General features: G+C 43.9%; 1 protein-coding gene across 1 annotated transcript in view; it reads left to right on the top strand.

The window, feature by feature from the left end:
* Positions 1-24,485, top strand: part of LOC115159151 (gephyrin) — a gene marked incomplete in the record, with an annotated part of 112,193 nt that overhangs the window by 3,866 nt on the left and 83,842 nt on the right. Inside the window, 1 exon segment of the mRNA XM_029708644.1 lies at positions 13,607-13,685. Within this exon segment, the coding sequence (XP_029564504.1) occupies positions 13,607-13,685 (79 nt within the window).

Raw genomic sequence — 24,485 nt, 5'->3', positions numbered from 1 at the left:
GGCATTTTCCAAGCTGCAGAATTTTACAAGCTGTTTAAAGGCAAACCTCTGACCCCCTGGAATTGTGATACAGTGAATTATAAGTGAAATAATCTGTCTGTAAAAAAAAATTACTTGTGTCATGCACAAAACTATAGTTTGTTAACAAGAAATTTGTGGAGTGGTTGAAAAACGAGTTTTAATCACTCCAACCTAAGTGTATGTAAACTTCCGACTTCAGCTGTATGTTTTTATGGAAAACAAGGACATTTCTAAGTGACCCCAAGCTTTTGAACGGTACTGTATATATTTTTATTATTTTACAATGGGAGGGCAATAGGTTTGATATGCACTACCGGTCAAAAGTTTTAGAACATCAACTCATTGAATGGTTTTTCTTTATTTTTACTATTTTCTACATTGTAGAATAATAGTGAAGACATCAAAACTATGAAATAACACATATGGAATCATTTAGTAACATAAAAGTGTTAAACAAATCAAAATATATTTTATATTTGAGATTCTTGAAATAGCCACCATTTTGCCTTGGCATTCTCTCAATCAGCGTCACCTGGAATGTGTTTCCAACTGTCTTGAAAGAGTTCCCACATATGCTGAGCACTTGTTGGCTGCTTTTCCTTCACTCTGCAGTCCAACTCATCCCAAACCATCTCAATTGGGTTGAGGTCGGGGGATTGTGGAGGCCAGGTCATCTGATGCAACACTCCATCACTCTCCTTCTTAGTAAAATAGCCCTTACACAGCCTGGAGGTGTTTTGGGTCATTGTCCTGTTGAAAAATAAATGATAGTCCCACTAAGCACAAACCAGATGGGATGGCGTATTGCAGCAGAATGCTGTGGTAGCCATGCTGGTTAAGTGTGCCTTGAATTCTTAATAAATCACAGACAATGTCACCAGCAAAGCACCCCCACACCATCACACCTCCTCCATGTTTTATGGTGGGAAATACACGTGAACATCATCTGTTCACCCACACCGCGTCTCACAAAGACACGGCGGTTGGAACCAAAAATCTCCAATTTGGACTCCAGACCAAAGGACAAATTTCCATTGGACTACTGTCCATTGCTCGTGTTTCTTGACCCGAGCCAGTCTCTTCTTCTTATTGGTGTCATTTAGTAGTGGTTTCTTTGAGGCTGGTAACTCTAATCAACTTATCCTCTGCAGCAGAGTTAACTCATCCTCTGCAGCAGAGTTAACTCTAGGTCTTCATGAGAGCCAGTTTCATCATAGCGCTTGATGGTTTTGCAACTGCACTTGAAGAAACTTTCAAAGTTCTTGAAATGTTCCGTTTTGACTGACCTTCATGTCTTAAAGTAATGATGGACTGTCATTTCTCTTTGCGTATTTGAGCTGTTCTTGCCATAATATGGACTTGGTCTTTTACCAAATATGGCTATCTTCTGTATAACCCACTTCCTTGTCACAACACAGCTGATTGGCTCAAATGTATTTGAGGAAAGAAATTCCACAAATGAACTTTTAAGAAGACATACCTATTAATTGAAATGCATTCCAGGTGACTACCTCATGAAGCTGGTTGAGAAAATGCCAAGAGTTTGCAAAGCTGTCATCAAGGCAAAGGGTGACTATTTGAATAATCTCAAATATAAAATATATTTTGATTTGTTTAACACTTTTTTGCTTACTACATGATTCCATATGTGTTATTTCATAGTTTTGACATCTTCACTATTATTCTACAATGTAGAAAATGGTAAAAATAAAGAAAAGCCCTTGAATGAGTAGGTATGTCCAAACTTTTGACTGGTAGTGTATCTAGTAGTATTATTTTACCGTGGGAGGGCAATAGGTTTGATATATCTGTTAGTACTATTTTACAGTGGGAGGGCAATAGGTTTGATATATCTGTTAGTATTATTTTACCGTGGGAGGGCAATAGGTTTGATATATCTGTTAGTATTATTTTACCGTGGGAGGGCAATAGGTTTGATATATCTATTAGTACAATTTTAACCATATATGTTTGATTCTGCTGCATGTTCATGTAGATTCCAGATAGGCACTGTACTTGAACGTGAGGAATTGGTCTGGATAAAAAAAGCTGTTATGTCCAAAAACAATTCACGTTTTTATTATCCGTTTCCATAGGGAACTTCATCTTCAAACAAACGTTTTTGTGTGTGTGCTAATGTGTATATTCTGGCCCGTGTCTGAGTTACAGTATAACCTGTGTGTTGTCTGTGTGAGGGTTCCTTGGTGGTATAAGGGAAGCCCCAATAGTGTGGGATCACTTGGAAATAATGAGTCTGACTGCTTCATGCCCTAGAAATAATTGACTGGCTGGGACACACTAGCACTCCATGTATCCCACCTTCTCCAGTGTCTCTTCCAGCTTTATATTTATTTTTACCCCTTTTTCTCCACCAATTGGTAGTAGTTACAGTTTTGTCTCATCGCTGCAACTCCCGCACAGACTCGGGAGAGGCGAAGGTCGAGAGCCATGCGTCCTCCGAAACACAACCCAACCACACTGCTTCTTGACACAATGCACATCCAACCAGGAAGCCAGCCGCACCAATGTGTCAGAGGAAACACTGTACACCTGGTAAGCGTACACTGCGCGATGAGACAAGGATATCCCTGCCGGCCAAGCCCTCCCTAACCCGGATGATGCTAGACCAATTGTGCGCCGCCCCATGGGCCTCCCGGGCGCGACAGAGCCTGGGCTCGAACCCAGAATCTCTGGTTGCACAGCTAGCACTGCGATGTAGTGCGTTAGACCACTGCGCCACCCAGGAGGCTCTTTTTCCAGTGTCTTCTCTAGTCGCTTCTCTAGTCTTCTCCAATGTCTCTTCCAGTCTTCTCCAGTGTCTTCTCTAGTCTCTTCTCCAGTCTCTTCTCCAGTCTCTTCTCCAGTCTCTTCTCCAGTCTCTTCTCCAGTCTCTTCTCCAGTCTCTTCTCCATTGTCTTCCAGTCTCTTCTCCAGTCTCTTCTCCAGTCTCTTCTCCAGTCTCTTCTCCAGTCTCTTCTCCAGTCTCTCCTCCAGTCTCTTCTCCAGTCTCTCCTCCAGTCTCTCCTCCAGTCTCTTCTCCAGTCTCTTCTCCATTGTCTTCCAGTCTCTTCTCCAGTCTCTTCTCCAGTCTCTTCTCCATTGTCTTCCAGTCTCTTCTCCAGTCTCTTCTCCAGTCTCTTCTCCAGTCTCTTCTCCAGTCTCTTCTCCAGTCTCTTCTCCATTGTCTTCCAGTCTCTTCTCCAGTCTCTTCTCCAGTCTCTTCTCCAGTCTCTTCTCCAGTCTCTTCTCCAGTCTCTTCTCCAGTCTCTTCTCCAGTCTCTCCTCCAGTCTCTCCTCCAGTCTCTCCTCCAGTCTCTTCTCCAGTCTCTTCTCCATTGTCTTCCAGTCTCTTCTCCAGTCTCTTCTCCAGTCTCTTCTCCATTGTCTTCCAGTCTCTTCTCCAGTCTCTCCTCCAGTCTCTTCTCCAGTCTCTCCTCCAGTCTCTTCTCCAGTCTCTTCTCCAGTGTCTCCTCCAGTCTCTCCTCCATTGTCTTCCAGTCTCTTCTCCAGTCTCTCCTCCAGTCTCTCCTCCAGTCTCTTCTCCAGTCTCTCCTCCAGTCTCTCCTCCAGTCTCTTCTCCAGTCTCTTCTCCAGTCTCTTCTCCAGTCTCTCCTCCAGTCTCTCCTCCAGTCTCTCCTCCAGTCTCTCCTCCAGTCTCTCCTCCAGTCTCTTCTCCAGTCTCTTTTCCAGTCTCTTCTCTTATTTTTTATTCTCTTTGTCTCCTCTTCATCTTTTAACTTTTTTTCTTTTCTAGTTCTCCTTCTCCTCTCCTTATCTCTCTTCCTTCCAGCTCTGTTCCTCTTTTTGCTCATCATTTTCTGGTTTTATTTTTTCACTCCTCATTGATCACCATTCATCTCTTCTCTTTCCTCATTATAGTCCTCTTTCTCATCCTCTTAGTCGTCTCTCTTTTGTTTCTTTCCCTCTCTATTCTGTCTCTTACCCCATCCCTCCATCTTTCTGATGTGTGTTGGGGCTCGTATTAACCCTTTAAAGAGTGAGTGTACACCGGGATCCCATGTGGATGCTGACTTCAATGTTCTCTCTGGAGCCCCTCCGCCCTGCCGTAATGCTTCTAAAGTAGCTGCCTCCTGCTCTCCTCCCACTCCTACTGCTAGCCTGGGGAGATGCAGGCACTCTAGCTAGTCTAGCAGACACACATACATACACACACACACACACACACACACACAGAGACACACACACAGAGACACACACAGAGACACACACACACACACACACAGAGACACACACACAGAGACAAAGAGAGACACACACACAGAGACACAGAGAGACACACACACAGACACACACACACACACACACAGAGACACACACACAGAGACACAGAGAGACACACACACACAGACACACACACACACACACAGAGAGACACACACACAGAGACACACACACAGACACACATACATAGACAGATACAGACAATTGTAGACAGATCAGCTAGCCATGCTTATCTATGGAGAAACTCCATGTCCAATTCAACTGACAGGAATGAAATGGAATCAAACCCAACTCCAGTCTACCCAGCTGGGAAAGTCCCCTGTCTGCCCAATGTCTGTCTGCCCGCCCAGTGTCTGTGTCTGGCTGCCCTGTATCTGGCTGTCTGTCCGTCAGTCTGTCGGTCTGTATCCATCCAATAGATGTTGACCTGTGGGGATATGGACTGTATGTGGATCATGGGGAAATGCCACTCTGGACAGGGTCATTGGATCTCCTGCTAGAGCAACAAGCTCTCACAGTCTCACTGCAAAATCTGAAGTTTGTCCATAAATGTCAAATGTAGAGTAAAAAAAAAGAAAAAACTTTTATTTTACCAGGTAAGTTGACTGAGAACACATTCTCATTTACAGCAACGACCTGGGGAATAGTTACAGGGGAGAGGAGGGGGATGAATGAGTCAGGTTTAGGCATAATTCAGAATGATTAAGGGTTAAGGTAAAAAAAATATTAAACGACTGCCTTGGACTGGGATTACCTTGCCGGATTTGAAGCCATCTCCCGACTTCCTGCTTACCTGGACGAACATCATATTTTGCTCTGAATCTTAAGCAACCTGGCTGGCTAAAGGTAGTCTATATGCCAAGTGGATATTACCTTCTCCAAGTGGCCCTTACTGTAACTAATGATCTAGGATCAGTATTCCCTGTCCGTGTCCTAGCTTTAACCATTACAGGTTAAAAGCATGAACTGATTTGTGACCGACTGCCTCGATTCGGTCTTATATAGCAAAATTTGAAATTGTGTTTTTTACAGCAACATAAGCGACTCAGAGCTAGAAAATGGTTTATCATACACTGCAGTTGAAGAACAATGGGAAAGTCATACACTTGTAACCCCACTTTTAAGAAAATGGCTCTTGAATGTTTTGGTACACCTACTGGAGAGCTCTTCTTTGTCTACACTTATTCAGCATCATTCACACCCACTTGAGCCTTAGCCCCACCCATCTCTTTAAGGATTCACATGTGAGGTAATTTGCTAAACAGAGTGATTAGTTTAGTAAACAACCAAGTGGTGAAAGTAATAGCCTACAATAAGGAAAAATACCAGGTAAAAATACACTTGATATAGTCCTTGGCAGTCATTGGCGTACACTATTATTCTGCAATGTAGAAAATAGTTTAAAAAAAAAAGAAAAACCCTTGAATGAGTAGGTGTGTCCAAACTTTTGACTGTACTGTATATCCGAATTTGACTTTGGTGCAGGTCATGTTGTTCTTCAAATGACGCTCTCTGGTAAACACACTATATCAAATAAAAAGTTGATCTGTCAAATGCACAGGATACAGAAGGTGTAAACAGTACAGTGAAATGGTTACTTGCATAGTAGCAATATTGAAAACAGAAAGTGTCCAGATAAAAATATTTTATAATTATTTGATTTTTTGCACTATTGGTTAGAGCCTGTAAGTAAGCATTTCACTGTAAGGTCTACACCTGTTGTATTCGGTGCACGTGACAAATAAACTTTGATTTGAGATGAAGCTTACTAAGTGCCAGCAGCATACCACACTGCATACCACTGCTGGCTTGCTTCTGAAGCTAAGCAGGGTTGATCCTGGTCAGTCCCTGGATGGGAGACCAGATGCTGCTGGAAGTGGTGTTGGAGGGCCAGTAGGAGGCATTCTTTCCTCTGGTCTAAAAAAAGATCCCAATGCCCAGGGCAGTGATTGGGGACACTGCCCTGTGTAGGGTGCCGTCTTTCGGATGGGACGTTAAACGGGTGTCCTGACTCTCTGAGGTCATTAAAGATCCCATTGCACCTATCGTAAGAGTAGGGCTGTTAACCCCGGTGTCCTGGCTAAATTCCTGATCTGGCCCTCAAACCATCATGGTCACCTAATAATCCCCACTTTACAATTGGCTCTTTCATCCCCTCCTCTACCCTGTAACTATTCCCCCAGGTTGTTGCTGTACATGAGAATATGTTCTCAGTCAACTTACCTCGTAAAATAATGAATAAATAAAAACCTGACATACTTGTCTAAATTGATGGGTCATGTGAAGGAAATTCTATAACCACGCCACATCTAGCTGTGGATGGGTCACTATTGTCTAGACATGTACACATGTTCATGAAATACAATTGATGGCCATAATCACCTCCAGACACACCTGCTAAATTGATGGGTCATGTAATCATCTGCCAAAGTTTTTTGTTTAGACATGTAGCTAGCTAGCAAAGTAATGAACTGACATAATCCCAACTCCTACTACTACCAACCAATACAAACATTGTCATAGCTGTAGTAGGATATTGACCTCATCCCGTCTGTTGAGGATGCCTGGTTGTTCTTTAAAAGTAATTTCCTCACCATCTTAAATAAGCATGCCCCTTTCAAAAAATGTATAACTAAGAACAGATATAGCCCTTGGTTGACTCCAGACCTGACTGCCCTCGACCAGCACAAAAACATCCTGTGGAGGACTGCACTAGCATCGAATAGTCCCCGGGATATGCAACTTTTCAGGGAAGTCACGAACCAATACACACAGTCAGTTAGAAAAGCAAAGGATAGCTTTTTCAAACAGAAATTTGCATCCTGTAGCTTTAACTCCAAAACGTTCTGGGACACTAAAGTCCATGGAGAATAAGAGCACCTCCTCCCAGCTGCCCACTGCACTGAGGCTAGGAAACACTGTCACCACCGATAAATCCACAATAATCGAGAATTTCAATAAGCATTTCTCTACGGCTGGCCATGCTTTCCTCCTGGCTACCCCAACCCCGGCCAACAGCTCCGCACCCCGACAGCTACCTGCCCAAGCCTCCCCAGCTTCTCCTTCACCCAAATCCAGATAGCAGATGTTCTGAAAGAGCTGCAAAACCTGGACCCGTACAAATCAGCTGGGCTAGACAATCTGGAGCCTCTCTTTCTAAAATGATCCGCCGCCATTGTTGTAACCCCTATAACTAGTCTGTTCAACCTCTCTTTCGTATCGTTCGAGATTCCTAAAGATTGGAAAGCGGCCGCGGTCATCCCCCTCTTCAAAGAGGGAGACCCAAACTGTTACAGACCTGTATCCATCGTGCCCTGCCTTTCTAAAGTCTTCGAAAGCCAAGTTTACAAACAGATCACTGACCATTTCGAATCCCATTGTACCACCCATCGTAGCCGTCTTCATCGACCTGGCCAAGTCTTTCCACTCTGTCAATCACCGTATTCTTATCGGCAGACTCAACAGCCTTGGTTTCTCAAATGACTGCCTCGCCTGGTTCACCAACTACTTCTCAGATAGAGTCGTGTGTGTCAAAACGGAGGGCCTGTTGTCCGGACCTCTGGCAGTCTCTATGGGGGTACCACAGGGTTCAATTCTCGGGCCGACTCTTTTCTCTGTATATATCAATGATGTCGCTCTTGCTTCGGGTGATTCCTTGATCCACCTCTACGCAGACGACACCATTCTGTATAAATCTGGCCCTTTGAACACTGTGTTAACGAACCTCCAAACGAGCTTCAATGCCATACAACACTCCTTCCGTGGCCTCAAACTGCTCTTAAACGCCATTAAATCTAAATACATGCTCTTCAACCGATCGCTGCTCGCACCTGCCTGCCCGACTTGCATCACTACTCTGGACGGTTCTGACTTAGGATATGTGGACAACTACAAATACCTAGGTGTCTGGCTTGACTGTAAACTTTCCTTCCAGACTCATATTAAGCATCTCCAATCCAAAATTAAATCTAGAAGCGGCTTCCTATTTCGCAACAAAGCCTCCTTCACTCATGCTGCCAAACATACTCTCGTAAAACTGACTATCCTACCGATCCTCGACTTCGGCGATGTCATTTACAAAATAGCCTCCAACACTCTACTCAGCAAACTGGATGCAGTCTATCACAGTGCCATCCATTTTGTCACCAAAGCCCCATATACCACCCACCACTGCGACCTGTATGCTCTCGTAGGCTGGCCCTCGCTACATATTCGTCGCCAGACCCACTGGCTCCAGGTCATCTATAAGTCTTTGCTAGGTAAAGCTCCGCCTTATCTCAGCTCACTGGTCACAATAACAACACCCACCCGTAGCACGCGCTCAGCAAGTATATCTCACTGGTCATCCCCAAAGCTAACACCCACTTTGGCCACCTTTCCTTCCAGTTCTCTGCTGCCAATGACTGGAACGAATTGCAAAAATTGCTGAAGTTGGAGACTTACATCTCCCTCACTAACTTTAAACATCAGCTATCTGAGCAGCTTACCGATCGCTGCAGCTGTACATAGCGCATCTGTAAATAGCCCACCCAACTACCTAACTCATCCCCATATTGTTTTTATTAACTTTTTTGCTCTGTTGCACACCAGTATTTCTACTTGCACATCATCATCTGCACATATCACTTCAGTGTTACTTTGCTAAATTGTAATTACTTCGCTACTATGGCCTATTTATTGTCTTACCTCCTTACTCCATTTGCACACGCTGTATATATATTTTTCTATTGTGTTATTGACTGTACTTTTGTTTATCCTATGTGTAACTCTGTGTAGTTTATCGCACTGCTTTGCTTTATCTTGGCCAGGTCGCAGTTGTAAATGAGAACTTGTTCTCAACTACCCTACCTGGTTAAATAAAGGTGAAAATAAAAAAATAAATAGTATGAATCTGCAGGTAGCTAAAGCTAACCAACCAGGTTCAATGTTCGCTAGTAAACATTAGGCTATAACTAAGAATGTAAATGGATTTCTGATTCAAATAATATTATTACACAGATCATACAGGTAATGTTAGCTAGTGAGCCAGCAAGCTAATATTCACGAGCAAGCTAACAGTATGCTTTAACTTCCAATGAAAATGACTTTCTGACCAAATGAGAAACTTATAATATCTGAAAATGTAGCTAGACTCTTACATACATGGATGAACGCTGCACGGCAGAATGGAACCATTTTAACTGTTTTGTTTGAAGCTACATCTTGTTTGGCCAGCGTTGTGTCAAGTCTCTCCGGTTCACACTGACCGTGGCGTTTGCAGAAAGTAGCAAATGCATTTTTCCAACTGATCTGTCGATAGTGCCTGCTAAATTCAGGGCATCAATGTTGTTGTGAAAAGTAGCAAAAACAGTGCAGCAGAAAGGACTATCAACATATACTGAGCAGCTCACGTTAGAAACAGAATCATGCTACATGGCAGACCAATCCAAACTCATCTCCCGGCATGTCCAGCCCGTACATTATCTCAGCCAATCATGGCTAGCGGGAAGGTTCCTGACTTATTCAGTGGCAAAACCAACTAGGCTCGTAATTTAACAATTTTATTTAGGGATGGAATAGTTTTTTTATTAAGGCACATGAAAGTTCACATGTTCCAGAAGGCATTTCTGCCACAAAAAGCATTTTGATAAAAAAAAATGTATGTTACGTTCAAATGCCTCTCCTGTGAAGTAGTGACGTGTGACATATGCCCAGTTCACTGAGACGAGTCATATTTGAGATCAGTGCCAAAACTGAAGTTGTGAGCTGTAGGTTAGATGTGGATCTTGTCTGGGTGTGGATGCAGATTATAATTTTTTTAGCTGCAGTGAAGCAGACCTGCAATAGGCTTAGGGGGAGGAGCTCTATTTTGTCAGGGGGGAGGGATCTAAACGGCCAGCCACTCCCAGACTCCTGACCTGGAAAAAAGGTGCAGAGTGGAATCCACAGCGTCATGGCAACCATCTGCATTCCTTTCTCCTCCTCTTCCTTCCTCCTCCTCTTCCCTCCTTCCCCTCCTCTGTGTTCAGCTCCTGCACAGGATCACATTAATATTCCTTTGAAGCCTGTTTCAACTGCAGCCAGATATCTCTCCCTCCCTCCTCTCTCCCTTTCCCTCTTCTCTCTCCTTCACTCATCTCTCTCTTCCTCTCCCTCCTCTCTCCCTTTCCCTCTTCTCTCTCCTTCACTCATCTCTCTCTTCCTCTCCCTCCTCTCTCCCTTTCCCTCTTCTCTCTCCTTCACTCATCTCTCTCTTCCTCTCCCTCCTCTCTCCCTTCCCCTCACTCTCTCCCTCACTCTCTCTCTCTTTTTTTCTTTCTCTCAGGGATCACTCTCCTATTTATCACACTTCAAGGAGGGGCACGTTTTATTACCTTTAGTGAGGAGTTCCCCAACACACCATTTTTTTTAACATTTTAGATATTTAGCAGACGTCCCTATCCAGAGCGACTTAAAGTTAGTGCATTCATCTTAAGATATACTATACAGTTGAAGTCAGAAGTTTACATACAATTTAGCCAAATATATTTAAAATATATTGTTTACAATTCCTGACATTTAATCCTAGTAAAAATTCAGTTAGGATCACCACTTTATTTTAAGAATGTGAAATAATAGAGAGAATGATTTATTTCAGCTTTAATTTTTTCCATCACATTCCCAGTGGGTCAGAAGTTTACATACACTCAATTAGTATTTGGTAGCATTGCCTTTAAATTGTTTAACTTGGGTCAAACGTTTCGGGTAGCCTTCCACAAGCTTCCCCACAATAAGTTGGGTGAAGTTTGGCCCATTCCTCCTGACAGAGCTGGTGTAACTGAGTCTGGTTTGTAGGCCTCCTTGCTCGCAAACTCTTTTTCAGTTCTGCCCACAAAATTTCTATAGGATTGAGGTCAGGGCTTTGTGATGGCCACTCCAATACCTTGACTTTGTTGTCCTTCAGCCATTTTGCCACAACTTTGGAAGTATGCTTGGGGTCATTGTCCATTTGGAAGACCCATTTGCGACCAAGCTTTAACTTCCTGACTGATGTCTTGAGATGTTGCTTCAATATATCCACATAATTTTGCTTCCTCATGATGCCATCTATTTTGTGAAGTGCAGCAGTCCCTCCTGCAGCAAAGCACCCCCACAACATGATGCTGCCACCCCCGTGCGTCACGGTTGGGATGGTGTTCTTCGGCTTGCAAGCATCCCCCGTTTTCCTCCAAACATAACGATGGTCATAATGGCCAAACAGTTCTATTTTTGTTTCATCAGACCAGAGGACATTTCTCCAAAAAGTGCGATCTTTGTCCCCATGTGCAGCTGCAAACCATAGTCTGGCTTTTTTGGAGCAGTGGCTTCTTCCTTGCTGAGCGGCTTTTCAGGTTATGTCGATTATAGGACTCGTTTTACTGTGGATATAGATACTTTTGTACCGGTTTCCTCCAGCATCTTCACAAGGTCCTTTGCTTTTGTTCTGGGATTGATTTGCACTTTTTGCACCAAAGTATGTTAACCTCAAAGAGATAGAACGCGTCTACTTCCTGAGCGGTATGACGGCTGCGTGGTCCCGTGGTGTTTATACTTGCATACTATTGTTTGTACAGATGAACGTGTACCTTCAGGCATTTGGAAATTGCTCCAAGGATGAACCAGACTGATGGAAGTCTACAATTTATTTTCAGAGGTCTTGGCTGATTTCTTTTGATTTTCCCATGATGTCAAGCAAAGAGGCACTGAGTTTGAAGGTAGGCATGGAAATACATCCACAGGTACACCTCCAATTGACTCAAATTATGTCAATTAGCCTCAGAAGCTTCTAAAGCCATGACATTTTCTGGGAATTTCCAAGCTGTTTATCTTCTTATGGGCAGGTGAGAGAGACTGAGGAGGGGTATCTGGGTGAGAGAGACTGAGGAGGGGTATCTGGGTGAGAGAGACTGAGGAGGGGTATCTGGGTGAGAGAGACTAAGGAGGGGTATCTGGGTGAGAGAGACTGAGGAGGGGTATCTGGGTGAGAGAGACTGAGGAGGGGTATCTGGGTGAGAGAGACTAAGGAGGGGTATCTGGGTGAGAGAGACTGAGGAGGGGTATCTGGGTGAGAGAGACTGAGGAGGGGTATCTGGGTGAGAGAGACTGAGGAGGGGTATCTGGGTGAGAGAGACTAAGGAGGGGTATCTGGGTGAGAGAGACTGAGGAGGGGTATCTGGGTGAGAGAGACTGAGGAGGGGTATCTGGGTGAGAGAGACTGAGGAGGGGTATCTGGGTGAGAGAGACTGAGAAGGGGTATCTGGGTGAGAGAGACTGAGGAGGGGTATCTGGGTGAGAGAGACTAAGGAGGGGTAGCTGGGTGAGAGAGACTGAGGAGGGGTGGTTGTGATTGTAAGGAATACTGCAGTCTGAAAGGAAGTCCCCCCCTTACACACACACACACACACACACACACACACACACACACAGCATTGCCCTTGTAATTCAGGGTAGTGTGTGCTCCCTGTTCCCTCTCCCTCTTTCTTTCTTTCTCTCTCTCTCTGCAAATGTCAGCACTCTCACATGTATTTGCCAGAGCCCAGAGTACTGGTCTACACTCTCTGTTTACCTCTGTCCCTACAGCAATCCCTTTTACCTCCTCTCATCCCCCTCTCTCATTTTCCCTACCCTCCTCCCTCTCTCTCATCCCCCTCTCTCCTCCCTCTCTCTCCTCCCTCTCTCTCTCATTCTCCTCATATCCCCTCAGCCATTTTTCTCTCATTCTACCCTCCGCCTCCTCTCTGTCATCCCTTTCTCTTGTTTTATTTCCCCACCATCTCTCTCTCTCTCTTACCCCCTCCTGCTCTCCATCAGTGGTTAAAAATGTAACAATTTTCCTGGTGTCCAAGTGTCCTTACTTGTAGTGTTATGGAGTTGGTTGAGTGCAGCAATGGTAGTGCTACTCTTTGTCACTTTCTAAGTCAGTCTATTTATAAAGATGTATTTGTATATCTTATATACTGTAAGCGCCACAGTAATCACTTATACCATGAAACACCTTGTCTCTTTCTTAGGAAGTCTCTCACTTTCTCTCTCTCTCTCTCTCTCTCTCTCTCTCTCTCTCGCTCTCTCTCTGTGTTATTCTATCTCTGAGCACAATGATGACTCATGTGGCTCACACCTGCTCAAAAGTCATGGAACACAATGGTTGCAGATCTGTCTGTCTGTCTGTCTGTCTGTCTGTCTGTCTGTCTGTCTGTCTGTCTGTCTGTCTGTCTGTCTGTCTCTGTCTCTGTCTCTGTCTCTGTCTGTCGACTGGGGGAGATTATTTTGTAATCTCTATATATTGCCCCACTTTACTGATGATTTCTCTCTCTCTCTCGCTCTCTCTCTCGTTCTCTTCATCCAGTGAGTGACAGCTGTTTTAGGAACCTGGCAGAGGACCGCAGTGGAATCAACCTCAAAGATCTGGTGCACGACCCCTCCCTGTAAGTCTTCCAACTCTAAACCTCCAGCACAGTCTACATCCGACACTGGGACCATGCTACAACAGACACACACACACACACACCCTTGTGTTGTACCAGGAAACCTGGTCTGCTCTTGTTTATTACCAGTAGTAACATGGTGTATTAGTGTAGATGTGTCAGGGTGTAGATGTGTAAATGTGTCAGGGTGTATCAGTATAGATGTGTCAGGGTGTATCAGTATAGATGTGTCAGGGTGTATCAGTGTAGATGTGTCAGGGTGTAGATGTGTCAGGGTGTATCAGTGTAGATGTGTCAGGGTGTATCAGTGTAGATGTGTCAGGGTGTATCAGTGTAGATGTGGTAGGGTGTGTTAGTGTAGATGTGTCAGGGTGTATCAGTGTAGATGTGTCAGGGTGTATCAGTGTAGATGTGTCAGGGTGTATCAGTGTAGATGTGTCAGGGTGTATCAGTGTAGATGTGTCAGGGTATATCAGTGTAGATGTGGTAGGGTGTGTTAGTGTAGATGTGTCAGGGTGTATCAGTGTAGATGTGTCAGGGTGTATCTGTGTAGATGTGTCAGGGTGTATCAGTATAGATGTGTCAGGGTGTATCAGTATAGATGTGTCAGGGTGTGTTAGTGTAGATGTGCCAGGGTGTATCAGTGTAGATGTCAGGGTGTATCAGTGTAGATGTGTCAGGGTGTATCAGTGTAGATGTGTCAGGGTGTATCAGTGTAGATGTGTCAGGGTGTATCAGTGTAGATGTGTCAGGGTATATCAGTGTAGATGTGGTAGGGTGTGTCAGGGTGTATCAGTGTAGATGTGTCAGGGTGTATCTGTGTAGATGTGTCAGGGTGTATCAGTATAGATGTGTCAGGGTGTATCAGTATAGATGTGTCAGGGTGTGTCAGTGTAGATGTGCCAGGGTGTATCAGTGTAGATGTCAGGGTGTATCAGTGTAGATGTGTCAGGGTGTATCAGTATAGATGTGTCAGGGTGTATCAGTATAGATGTGTCAGGGTGTATCAGTGTAGATGTGTCAGGGTGTAGATGTGTCAGGGTGTATCAGTGTAGATGTGTCAGGGTGTATCAGTGTAGATGTGTCAGGGTGTATCAGTGTAGATGTGGTAGGGTGTGTTAGTGTAGATGTGTCAGGGTGTATCAGTGTAGATGTGTCAGGGTGTATCAGTGTAGATGTGTCAGGGTGTATCAGTGTAGATGTGTCAGGGTATATCAGTGTAGATGTGGTAGGGTGTGTTAGTGTAGATGTGTCAGGGTGTATCAGTGTAGATGTGTCAGGGTGTATCTGTGTAGATGTGTCAGGGTGTATCAGTATAGATGTGTCAGGGTGTATCAGTATAGATGTGTCAGGGTGTGTTAGTGTAGATGTGCCAGGGTGTATCAGTGTAGATGTCAGGGTGTATCAGTGTAGATGTGTCAGGGTGTATCAGTGTAGATGTGTCAGGGTGTATCAGTGTAGATGTGTCAGGGTGTATCAGTGTAGATGTGTCAGGGTGTATCCGTGTAGATGTGTCAGGGTGTATCAGTGTAGATGTGTCAGGGTGTATCAGTATAGATGTGTCAGGGTGTGTTAGTGTAGATGTGTCAGGGTGTATCAGTGTAGATGTCAGGGTGTATCAGTGTAGATGTGTCAGGGTGTATCAGTATAGATGTGTCAGGGTGTATCAGTGTAGATGTGTCAGGGTGTATCAGTGTAGATGTGTCAGGGTGTATCCGTGTAGATGTGTCAGGGTGTATCAGTGTAGATGTGTCAGGGTGTATCAGTATAGATGTGTCAGGGTGTGTTAGTGTAGATGTGTCAGGGTGTATCAGTGTAGATGTCAGGGGTGTATCAGTGTAGATGTGTCAGGGTGTATCAGTATAGATGTGTCAGGGTGTGTTAGTGTAGATGTGTCAGGGTGTATCAGTGTAGATGTCAGGGTGTATCAGTGTAGATGTGTCAGGGTGTATCAGTGTAGATGTGTCAGGGTGTATCAGTGTAGATGTGTCAGGGTGTGTTAGTGTAGATGTGTCAGGGTGTATCAGTGTAGATGTGTCAGGGTGTATCAGTGTAGATGTCAGGGTGTATCAGTGTAGATGTGTCAGGGTGTATCAGTGTAGATGTGTCAGGGTGTATCAGTGTAGATGTGTCAGGGTGTGTTAGTGTAGATGTGTCAGGGTGTATCAGTGTAGATGTCAGGGTGTATCAGTATAGATGTGTCAGGGTGTATCAGTGTAGATGTGTCAGGGTGTGTTAGTGTAGATGTGTCAGGGTGTATCAGTGTAGATGTCAGGGTGTATCAGTGTAGATGTGTCAGGGTGTATCAGTGTAGATGTGTCATAGAGCCCATCCCCAGCCCAGTCTGCCAGTAATGTCCTGTAGTGTGTTATTTGGAATCCTGTGCCATGTCTTATATGTCACGCTGTATTGGGAGCTAGAGCTGACACCACTAGCTAACTAGACTGTCAACGAGGCTGTCACACACTCATTAGTGTGTACAGATTTGGGGGGGGGGCAGTTTGTGTTGAGGGGGTGGGGTGCTGTGTGAGCGTGTGTAAATGCCTGGATGCATAATTGCCTGTGTTTGTGTGTGTGCGCTTGTGTCAGTGTTGAGGACCATGCTGGTTAGCCAGAGTGTGTCCATGTCTGGTGTATGATGGTCCTGGTAACTGATGTAGACTGTGTGACCCTCTCCTCCCCTCCCTTCTCTGAGCCGTGCTGAGCCGTGCTGAGCTGTGCTGAGCCGTGCTGAGCTGTGCCAGGCTTTGTTACATGTCACTTCATCCATCAGGATGACCAGCTAGACACACAAACATGGGTCACAATGTGCCACAGAACACCGTGTCTGGGACACATAGACACACACACATGTCACAATGTGCCACAAAGACATCCATGCACATGCATGCAGATGCACACACACTGGAGTATGTGCTCGATGTGTACAGTTCTCTCCTCCTGCTTGTTCTCGCGCGTGTGTAATCTCCTGCGTGTGTGTGTGCATGCCGGTGTGTGTATGGACGTTCTGGCACGTGTGTGTGTGTGTGTGTGTGTGTGTGTGTGTGTGTGTGTGTGTGTGTGTGTGTGTGTGTGTGTGTGTGTGTGTGTGTGTGTGTGTGTGTGTTGAAGGTTGTCTGAATATCACTCCCGGGGCTCCAGCCAACATGCACGCCGGTGTGTGTGTGTGTGTGTGTGTGTGTGTGTGTGTGTGTGTGTGTGTGTGTGTGTGTGTGTGTGTGTGTTGAAGGTTGTCTGAATATCCTCCTGGGGGCTCCAGCCAACAGTGTCGCTCGCCGCCCTCGAGTGACTTGTAACATCCTTTTGTCAATTTTACAAATTGTCACGGCTAAAAGTAGGGATTGTACGAATCAGATAGGTGACAATGCGCTAATTTCACCCACAGAATAGCCATCACTGGAAGGAGTCAGTGACAGGACCGCTGGTTGTGCTCTAAATTAGCACACTAGGCTAAGCTAGCTAATGCTAGACTGTGAGAGTTTCTGTTTTAGCCGGTGTTAGCATTCACTGGCCTGTGCTAGCCTTAATTAATTAGCCGCTGCTTGTCATGCCATACATGTGTTATAGTGGAAGTGATCTGCTGTGCATGGACTTGTCAGGTGATGGTATCCCAGGTTGAGGCAAATAATGTGTTGGAGGGGGATTAGATAGTTCAGAGAGAAAGAGATATCATCTGACCCTTATTCATACTTCTGAGCCAAGGTGAGCCGCACTGAGCTGGCCTGGTTACGCATCTACCATCGTTGCTGGAGCCGTGCTGGAAACGACAACGTGAAAGACAAATCCCAGCCAGCACAGTACAGATTATGTCTGCAGTATGGGGTATATAGAAAAGGGGAGAGTGGGGTAAGTTGATCCACCCTTGTTTCTAGGAAACCGTACATAAAACTTAGAATTTGACCAAATGTTTAGGAAGAGGTCTGAGAAGGAAGAAACCACATTGAAAAAGTAGTCCACAAAAAAAAGAATTTTCACAAAGTCAAATTAATTAATTGTGTTGGAGGTTTTTTGATGCTTGTATCTAAACCAAAGTAGATCATTTAAAGATTGTTGTATACATCAGTTGGGGTCTCTATAAGCTTCAATATGAGGTCCTAAACCTAGCATGAAAGTGCATCCTTGTACATTGGCTCACCTTACCCCATGGCCATTAGCTCAACTTACTGCAAGGCAAACATTTTGACTATATTAGCCCACACAGCTACATGTTTTCTTCCGATGGGTAATGTAAGCTGTTTGTTTAATTTAACCTTTATTTAACTAGGCAAGTCAGTTGAGAAGAAATTCTTATTTACAATGACAGCCTACACCGGCCAAACCCAGACGACGCTGGCCAGTCAGGAGATAACTTTATTAGGTGTTACACCTGAGTTTAAAAGTGTTAAAATGATCAAAAGACAAATGATCATAATTGTGTTTGGGAAATAAAGACAGACATGGTTTTAATTTAATTAAAAGGGTAGTGGTGATATTTCATTAAGAAAATACATTTATAGGCATCTTAACTTCCCCTGTTTCTTGGCTCAATTTACCCCATACCTGGGTAAGTTGTGCCAAGAGACCACTTTTTTTGGACAAGTTATCTTTTCAAAACGGTTATGTTTACATGACTTCTGATTGTTTCCAGAGTTACACAACATCCTGAAATATACGTAGATATCTTTGTTAGAAAGAATACTATATTTCCCTTGACGGAGTGATGCTGAATGTCAAAAATGGCTCAACTTAACCCACTCTCCCCTATGTGTCCTAAATATGGTTGGATTGTTCTTTAGTCTATCTCTGTATGTGTTAGTCTATGTCTGTGTGGTGGGGGAGTGTGTGTATTTTAGCAAGTGTTCAATGTGTGAGTGTTACAGTGAGTGTAGCCCCTTATAGAGCACTCAGAGCACTCAACATTGGCTGGTGGTGGGGATTGTGTGTTTGCAAAGCGAGGAGAGTCGCCTCAAACATACCCCCTCTCACTTATGACATGTTGAAAGGAATTCCTGACCCTTGAGTGCTTCCCTACGTCACTACTATCACTGTCAGGCTCTACTGTTCTGTAGTTGTGCGTGTGCGTGCGCGTGCGTGCGTGTGTGTGTGTGTGTGTGTGTGATGGAGAGCCCTGTACAAAGACCATGCATTATTAATGACACCACTACAGCAGATGGGCCTCATCATAGAGCAGGCCCACAATGACACCACTACAGCAGATGGGCCTCCACATAGAGCAGGCCCACAACGACACCACTACAGCAGATGGGCCTCCACATAGAGCCTCATCATAGAGCAGGCCCACAACGACACCAATACAGAAGATGGGCCTCATCATAGAGCAGGCCCACAATGACACCACTACAGCAGATGGGCCTCCACATAGAGCAGGCCCACAACGACACCACTACAGCAGATGGGCCTCCACATAGAGCCTCATCATAGAGCAGGCCCACAACGACACCAATACAGAAGATGGGCCTCATCATAGAGCAGGCCCACAACGACACCAATACAGAAGATGGGCCTCATCATAGAGCAGGCCCACAATGACACCACTACAGCAGATGGGCCTCCACATAGAGCCTCATCATAGAGCAGGCCCACAACGACACCAATACAGAAGATGGGCCTCATCATAGAGCAGGCCCACAACGACACCAATACAGAAGATGGGCCTCATCATAGAGCAGGCCCACAACGACACCAATACAGAAGATGGGCCTCATCATAGAGCAGGCCCACAACTTTACAGACCTGAACATCTGTGTCGCAGATGTGTGTGTGTGTCTGTGGGCAGGGGTAAGGGGTATTGGTTGGGGGGTTGTGTCTTTATCTGTTTTCTGGATCTCAGGTACCTACAGTCCATCATCTGGGTACCTACAGTCGTGGCCAAAAGTTTTGAGAATGACACAAATATTCATTTCCACAAAGTTTGCTGCTTCAGTGTCTTTAGATATTTTTGTCAGATGTTACTATGGAATACTGAAGTATAATTACAATCATTTCATAAATGTCAAAGGCTTTTATTGACAATTACATGAAGTTGATGCAAAGAGTCAATACTTGCAGTGTTGACCCTTCTTTTTCAAGACCTCTGCAATCCGCCCTGGCATGCTGTCAATGAACTTCTGGGCCACATCCTGACTGATGGCAGCCCATCCTTGCACAATCAATGCTTGGAGTTTGTCAGAAATTGTGGGTTTTTGTTTGTCCACCTGCCTCTTGAGGATTGACCACAAGTTCTCAATGGGATTAAGGTCTGGGCAGTTTCCTGGCGATGGAACCAAAATATCGATGTTTTGTTCCCCGAGCAACTTAGTTATCACTTTTGCCTGATGGCAAGGTGCTCCATCATGCTGGAAAAGGCATTGTTTGTCACCAAACTGTTCCTGGATGGTTGGGAGAAGTTGCTCTCGGAGGATGTGTTGGTACCATTCTTTATTCATGGCTGTGTTCTTAGGCAAAATTGTGAGTGAGCCCACTCCCTTGGCTGAGAAGCAACCCCACACATGAATGGTCTCAGGATGCGCTCACCTTGTCTTCTCCGGACAAGCTTTTTTCCGGATGCCCCAAACAATCGGAAAGGGAATTCATCAGAGAAAATGACTTTACCCCAGTCCTCAGCAGTCCAATCCCTGTACCTTTTGCAGAATATCAGTCTGTCCCTGATGTTTTTTCTGGAGATAAGTGGCTTCTTTGCTGCCCTTCTTGACACCAGGCCATCCTCCAAAAGTCTTCGCCTCACAGTGCGTGCAGATGCACTCACACCTGCCTGCTGCCATTCCTGAGCAAGCTCTGTACTGATGGTGCCCCGATCCCACAGCTGAATCAACTTTAGGAGGCGGTCCTGGTGCTTGCTGGACTTTATTGGGCGCATTGAAGCCTGCTTCACAACATTTGAACCGCTCTCCTTGAAGTTCTTGATGATCCGATAAATGGTGGATTTAGGTGCAATCTTACTGGCAGCAATATCCTTGCCTGTGAAGCCCTTTTTGTGCAAAGCAATGATGACGGCACGTGTTTCCTTGCAGGTAACCATGATTGACAGAGGAAGAAGAATGATTCCAAGCACCACCTTCCTTTTGAAGCTTCCAGTCTGTTATTCGAACTCAATCAGCATGACAGAGTGATCTCCAGCCTTGTCCTCCAGCCTAACTCACACCTGTGTTTATGAGAGAATCACTGACATTATGTCAGCTGGTCCTTTTGTGGCAGGGCTGAAATGCAGTGGAAATGTTTTTGGGGGATTCAGTTCATTTGCATGGCAAATAGGGACTTTGCAATTAATTGCAATTCATCTGATGACTCTTCATAACATTCTGGAGAATTTGCAAATTGCCATCATACAAGCTGAGGCAGCAGACTTTGTGATAATGAATATTTGTGTCATTCTCAAACCTTTTGGCCACAACTTTACAGTACATCATCTAGGTACCTACAGTCCATCATCTAGGTAACTACAGTCCATCATCTAGGTAACTACAGTCCATCATCTAGGTACCTACAGTCCATCATCTAGGTACCTACAGTCCATCATCTAGGTAACTACAGTCCATCATCTAGGTAACTACAGTCCATCATCTAGGTACCTACAGTCCATCATCTAGGTAACTACAGTCAATCATCTAGGTACCTATAGTCCATCATCTAGGTACCTATAGTCCATCATCTAGGTACCTACAGGACATCATCTAGGTACCTACAGGACATCATCTAGGTGTTTGTGTGTATATAGCACATTTTATGTTTAGGTTTTCAATATATCACAAACTGTTCCTGCATATTGGTGCATACAGGACATCATCTAGGTACCTACAGGACATCATCTAGGCCTATGTCTTGCTCTTTCTCTCTTCTATCATTCTTTCTCCCGCTCTCTCTCGTTCTGTCGTTCTTTCTCCCGCTCTCTCTCGTTCTGTCGTTCTTTCTCCCGCTCTCTCGTTCTGTCGTTCTTTCTCCCATTCTTTGTGTTGTTCATATCATTCTGTCTCTATGCCTCTCTGTCTTGTTCATATCATTCTGTCTCTATGCCTCTCTGTCTTGTTCATATCATTCTGTCTCTATGCCTCTCTGTCTCGTTCATATCATTCTGTCTCTATGCCTCTCTCTTGTTCATATCATTCTGTCTCTATGCCTCTCTCTCGTTCATATCATTCTGTCTCTATGCCTCTCTCTTGTTCATATCATTCTGTCTCTATGCCTCTCTGTCTTGTTCATATCATTCTGTCTCTATGACTCTGTCTTGTTCATATCATTCTGTCTCTATGCCTCTCTGTCTCGTTCATATCATTCTGTCTCTATGCCTCTCTGTCTTGTTCATATCATTCTGTCTCTATGACTCTCTGTCTTGTTCATATCATTCTGTCTCTATGCCTCTCTGTCTTGTTCATATCATTCTGTCTCTATGCCTCTCTGTCTTGTTCATATCATTCTGTCTCTATGACTCTGTCTTGTTCATATCATTCTGTCTCAATGCCTCTCTGTCTTGTTCATATCATTCTGTCTCTATGACTCTGTCTTGTTCATATCATTCTGTACCTATACCTCTCTGTCTTGTTCATATCATTCTGTCTCTATGACTCTCTCTTGTTCATATCATTCTGTCTCTATGACTCTCTCTTGTTCATATCATTCTGTCTCTATGACTCTCTGTCTTGTTCATATCATTCTGTCTCTATGCCTCTCTGTCTCGTTCATATCATTCTGTCTCTATGCCTCTCTGTCTCGTTCATATCATTCTGTCTTTATGACTCTCTCTTGTTCATATCATTTTGTCTCTATGCCTCTCTGTCTTGTTCATATCATTCTGTCTCTATGACTCTCTCTTGTTCATATCATTCTGTCTCTATGACTCTCTCTTGTTCATATCATTCTGTCTCTATGACTCTCTGTCTTGTTCATATCATTCTGTCTCTATGACTCTCTCTTGTTCATATCATTCTGTTTCTATGACTCTCTCTTGTTCATATCATTCTGTCTCTATGACTCTCTGTCTTGTTCATATCATTCTATCTCTATGACTCTCTCTTGTTCATATCATTCTGTCTGTATGACTCTCTCTTGTTCATATTATTCTGTCTCTATGCCTCTCTGTCTCGTTCATATCATTCTGTCTCTATGACTCTCTGTCTCGTTCATATCATTCTGTCTGTATGACTCTCTGTCTTGTTCATATCATTCTGTCTCTATGACTCTCTGTCTTGTTCATATCATTCTGTCTCTATGACTCTCTGTCTTGTTCATATCATTCTGTCTCTATGACTCTCTGTCTTGTTCATATCATTCTGTCTCTATGACTCTGTCTTGTTCATATCATTCTGTCTCTATGACTCTATCTTGTTCATATCATTCTGTCTCTATGACTCTCTGTCTCGTTCATATCATTCTGTCTCTATACCTCTCTATCTTGTTCATATCATGCTGTCTCTATGACTCTCTGTCTCGTTCATATCATTCTGTCTCTATGACTCTGTCTTGTTCATATCATTCTGTCTCTATGACTCTCTGTCTCGTTCATATCATTCTGTCTCTATGACTCTGTCTTGTTCATATCATTCTGTCTCTATGACTCTGTCTTGTTCATATTATTCTGTCTCTATGCCTCTCTGTCTTGTTCATATCATTCTGTCTCTATGACTCTCTGTCTCGATCATATCATTCTGTCTCTATGACTCTGTCTTGTTCATATCATTCTGTCTCTATGACTCTATCTTGTTCATATCATTCTGTCTCTATGACTCTCTGTCTTGTTCATATCATTCTGTCTCTATGACTCTCTCTTGTTCATATCATTCTGTCTCTATGACTCTCTATCTTGTTCATATCATTCTGTCTCTATGACTCTCTATCTTGTTCATATCATTCTGTCTCTATGACTCTCTCTTGTTCATATCATTCTGTCTCTATGACTCTCTATCTTGTTCATATCATTCTGTCTCTATGACTCTCTCTTGTTCATATCATTCTGTCTCTATGACTCTCTCTTGTTCATATCATTCTGTCTCTATGCCTCTCTGTCTCGTTCATATCATTCTGTCTCTATGCCTCTCTGTCTTGTTCATATCATTCTGTCTCTATGACTCTCTGTCTCGTTCATATCATTCTGTCTCTATGCCTCTCTATCTTGTTCATATCATTCTGTCTCTATGACTCTCTGTCTCGTTCATATCATTCTGTCTCTATGCCTCTCTATCTTGTTCATATCATTCTGTCTCTATGACTCTCTGTCTTGTTCATATCATTCTGTCTCTATGACTCTCTGTCTTGTTCATATCATTCTGTCTCTATGCCTCTCTATCTTGTTCATATCATTCTGTCTCTATGCCTCTCTGTCTTGTTCATATCATTCTGTCTCTATGCCTCTCTATCTTGTTCATATCATTCTGTCTCTATGACTCTATCTTGTTCATATCATTCTGTCTCTATGACTCTATCTTGTTCATATCATTCTGTCTCTATGACTCTATCTTGTTCATATCATTCTGTCTCTATGACTCTATCTTGTTCATATCATTCTGTCTCTATGACTCTCTGTCTCGTTCATATCATTCTGTCTCTATGACTCTCTGTCTCGTTCATATCATTCTGTCTCTATGACTCTGTCTTGTTCATATCATTCTGTCTCTATGACTCTCTGTCTCGTTCATATCATTCTGTCTCTATGACTCTGTCTTGTTCATATCATTCTGTCTCTATGCCTCTCTGTCTTGTTCATATCATTCTGTCTCTATGCCTCTCTGTCTTGTTCATATCATTCTGTCTCTATGACTCTCTGTCTTGTTCATATCATTCTGTCTCTATGACTCTCTCTTGTTCATATCA

The sequence above is a fragment of the Salmo trutta genome, chromosome 1 (genome assembly GCF_901001165.1).
Source record: "Salmo trutta chromosome 1, fSalTru1.1, whole genome shotgun sequence".
In the NCBI taxonomy this organism is placed as follows: Eukaryota; Metazoa; Chordata; class Actinopteri; order Salmoniformes; family Salmonidae; genus Salmo; species Salmo trutta.
This window is presented reverse-complemented; position numbering and strand designations above follow the sequence as displayed.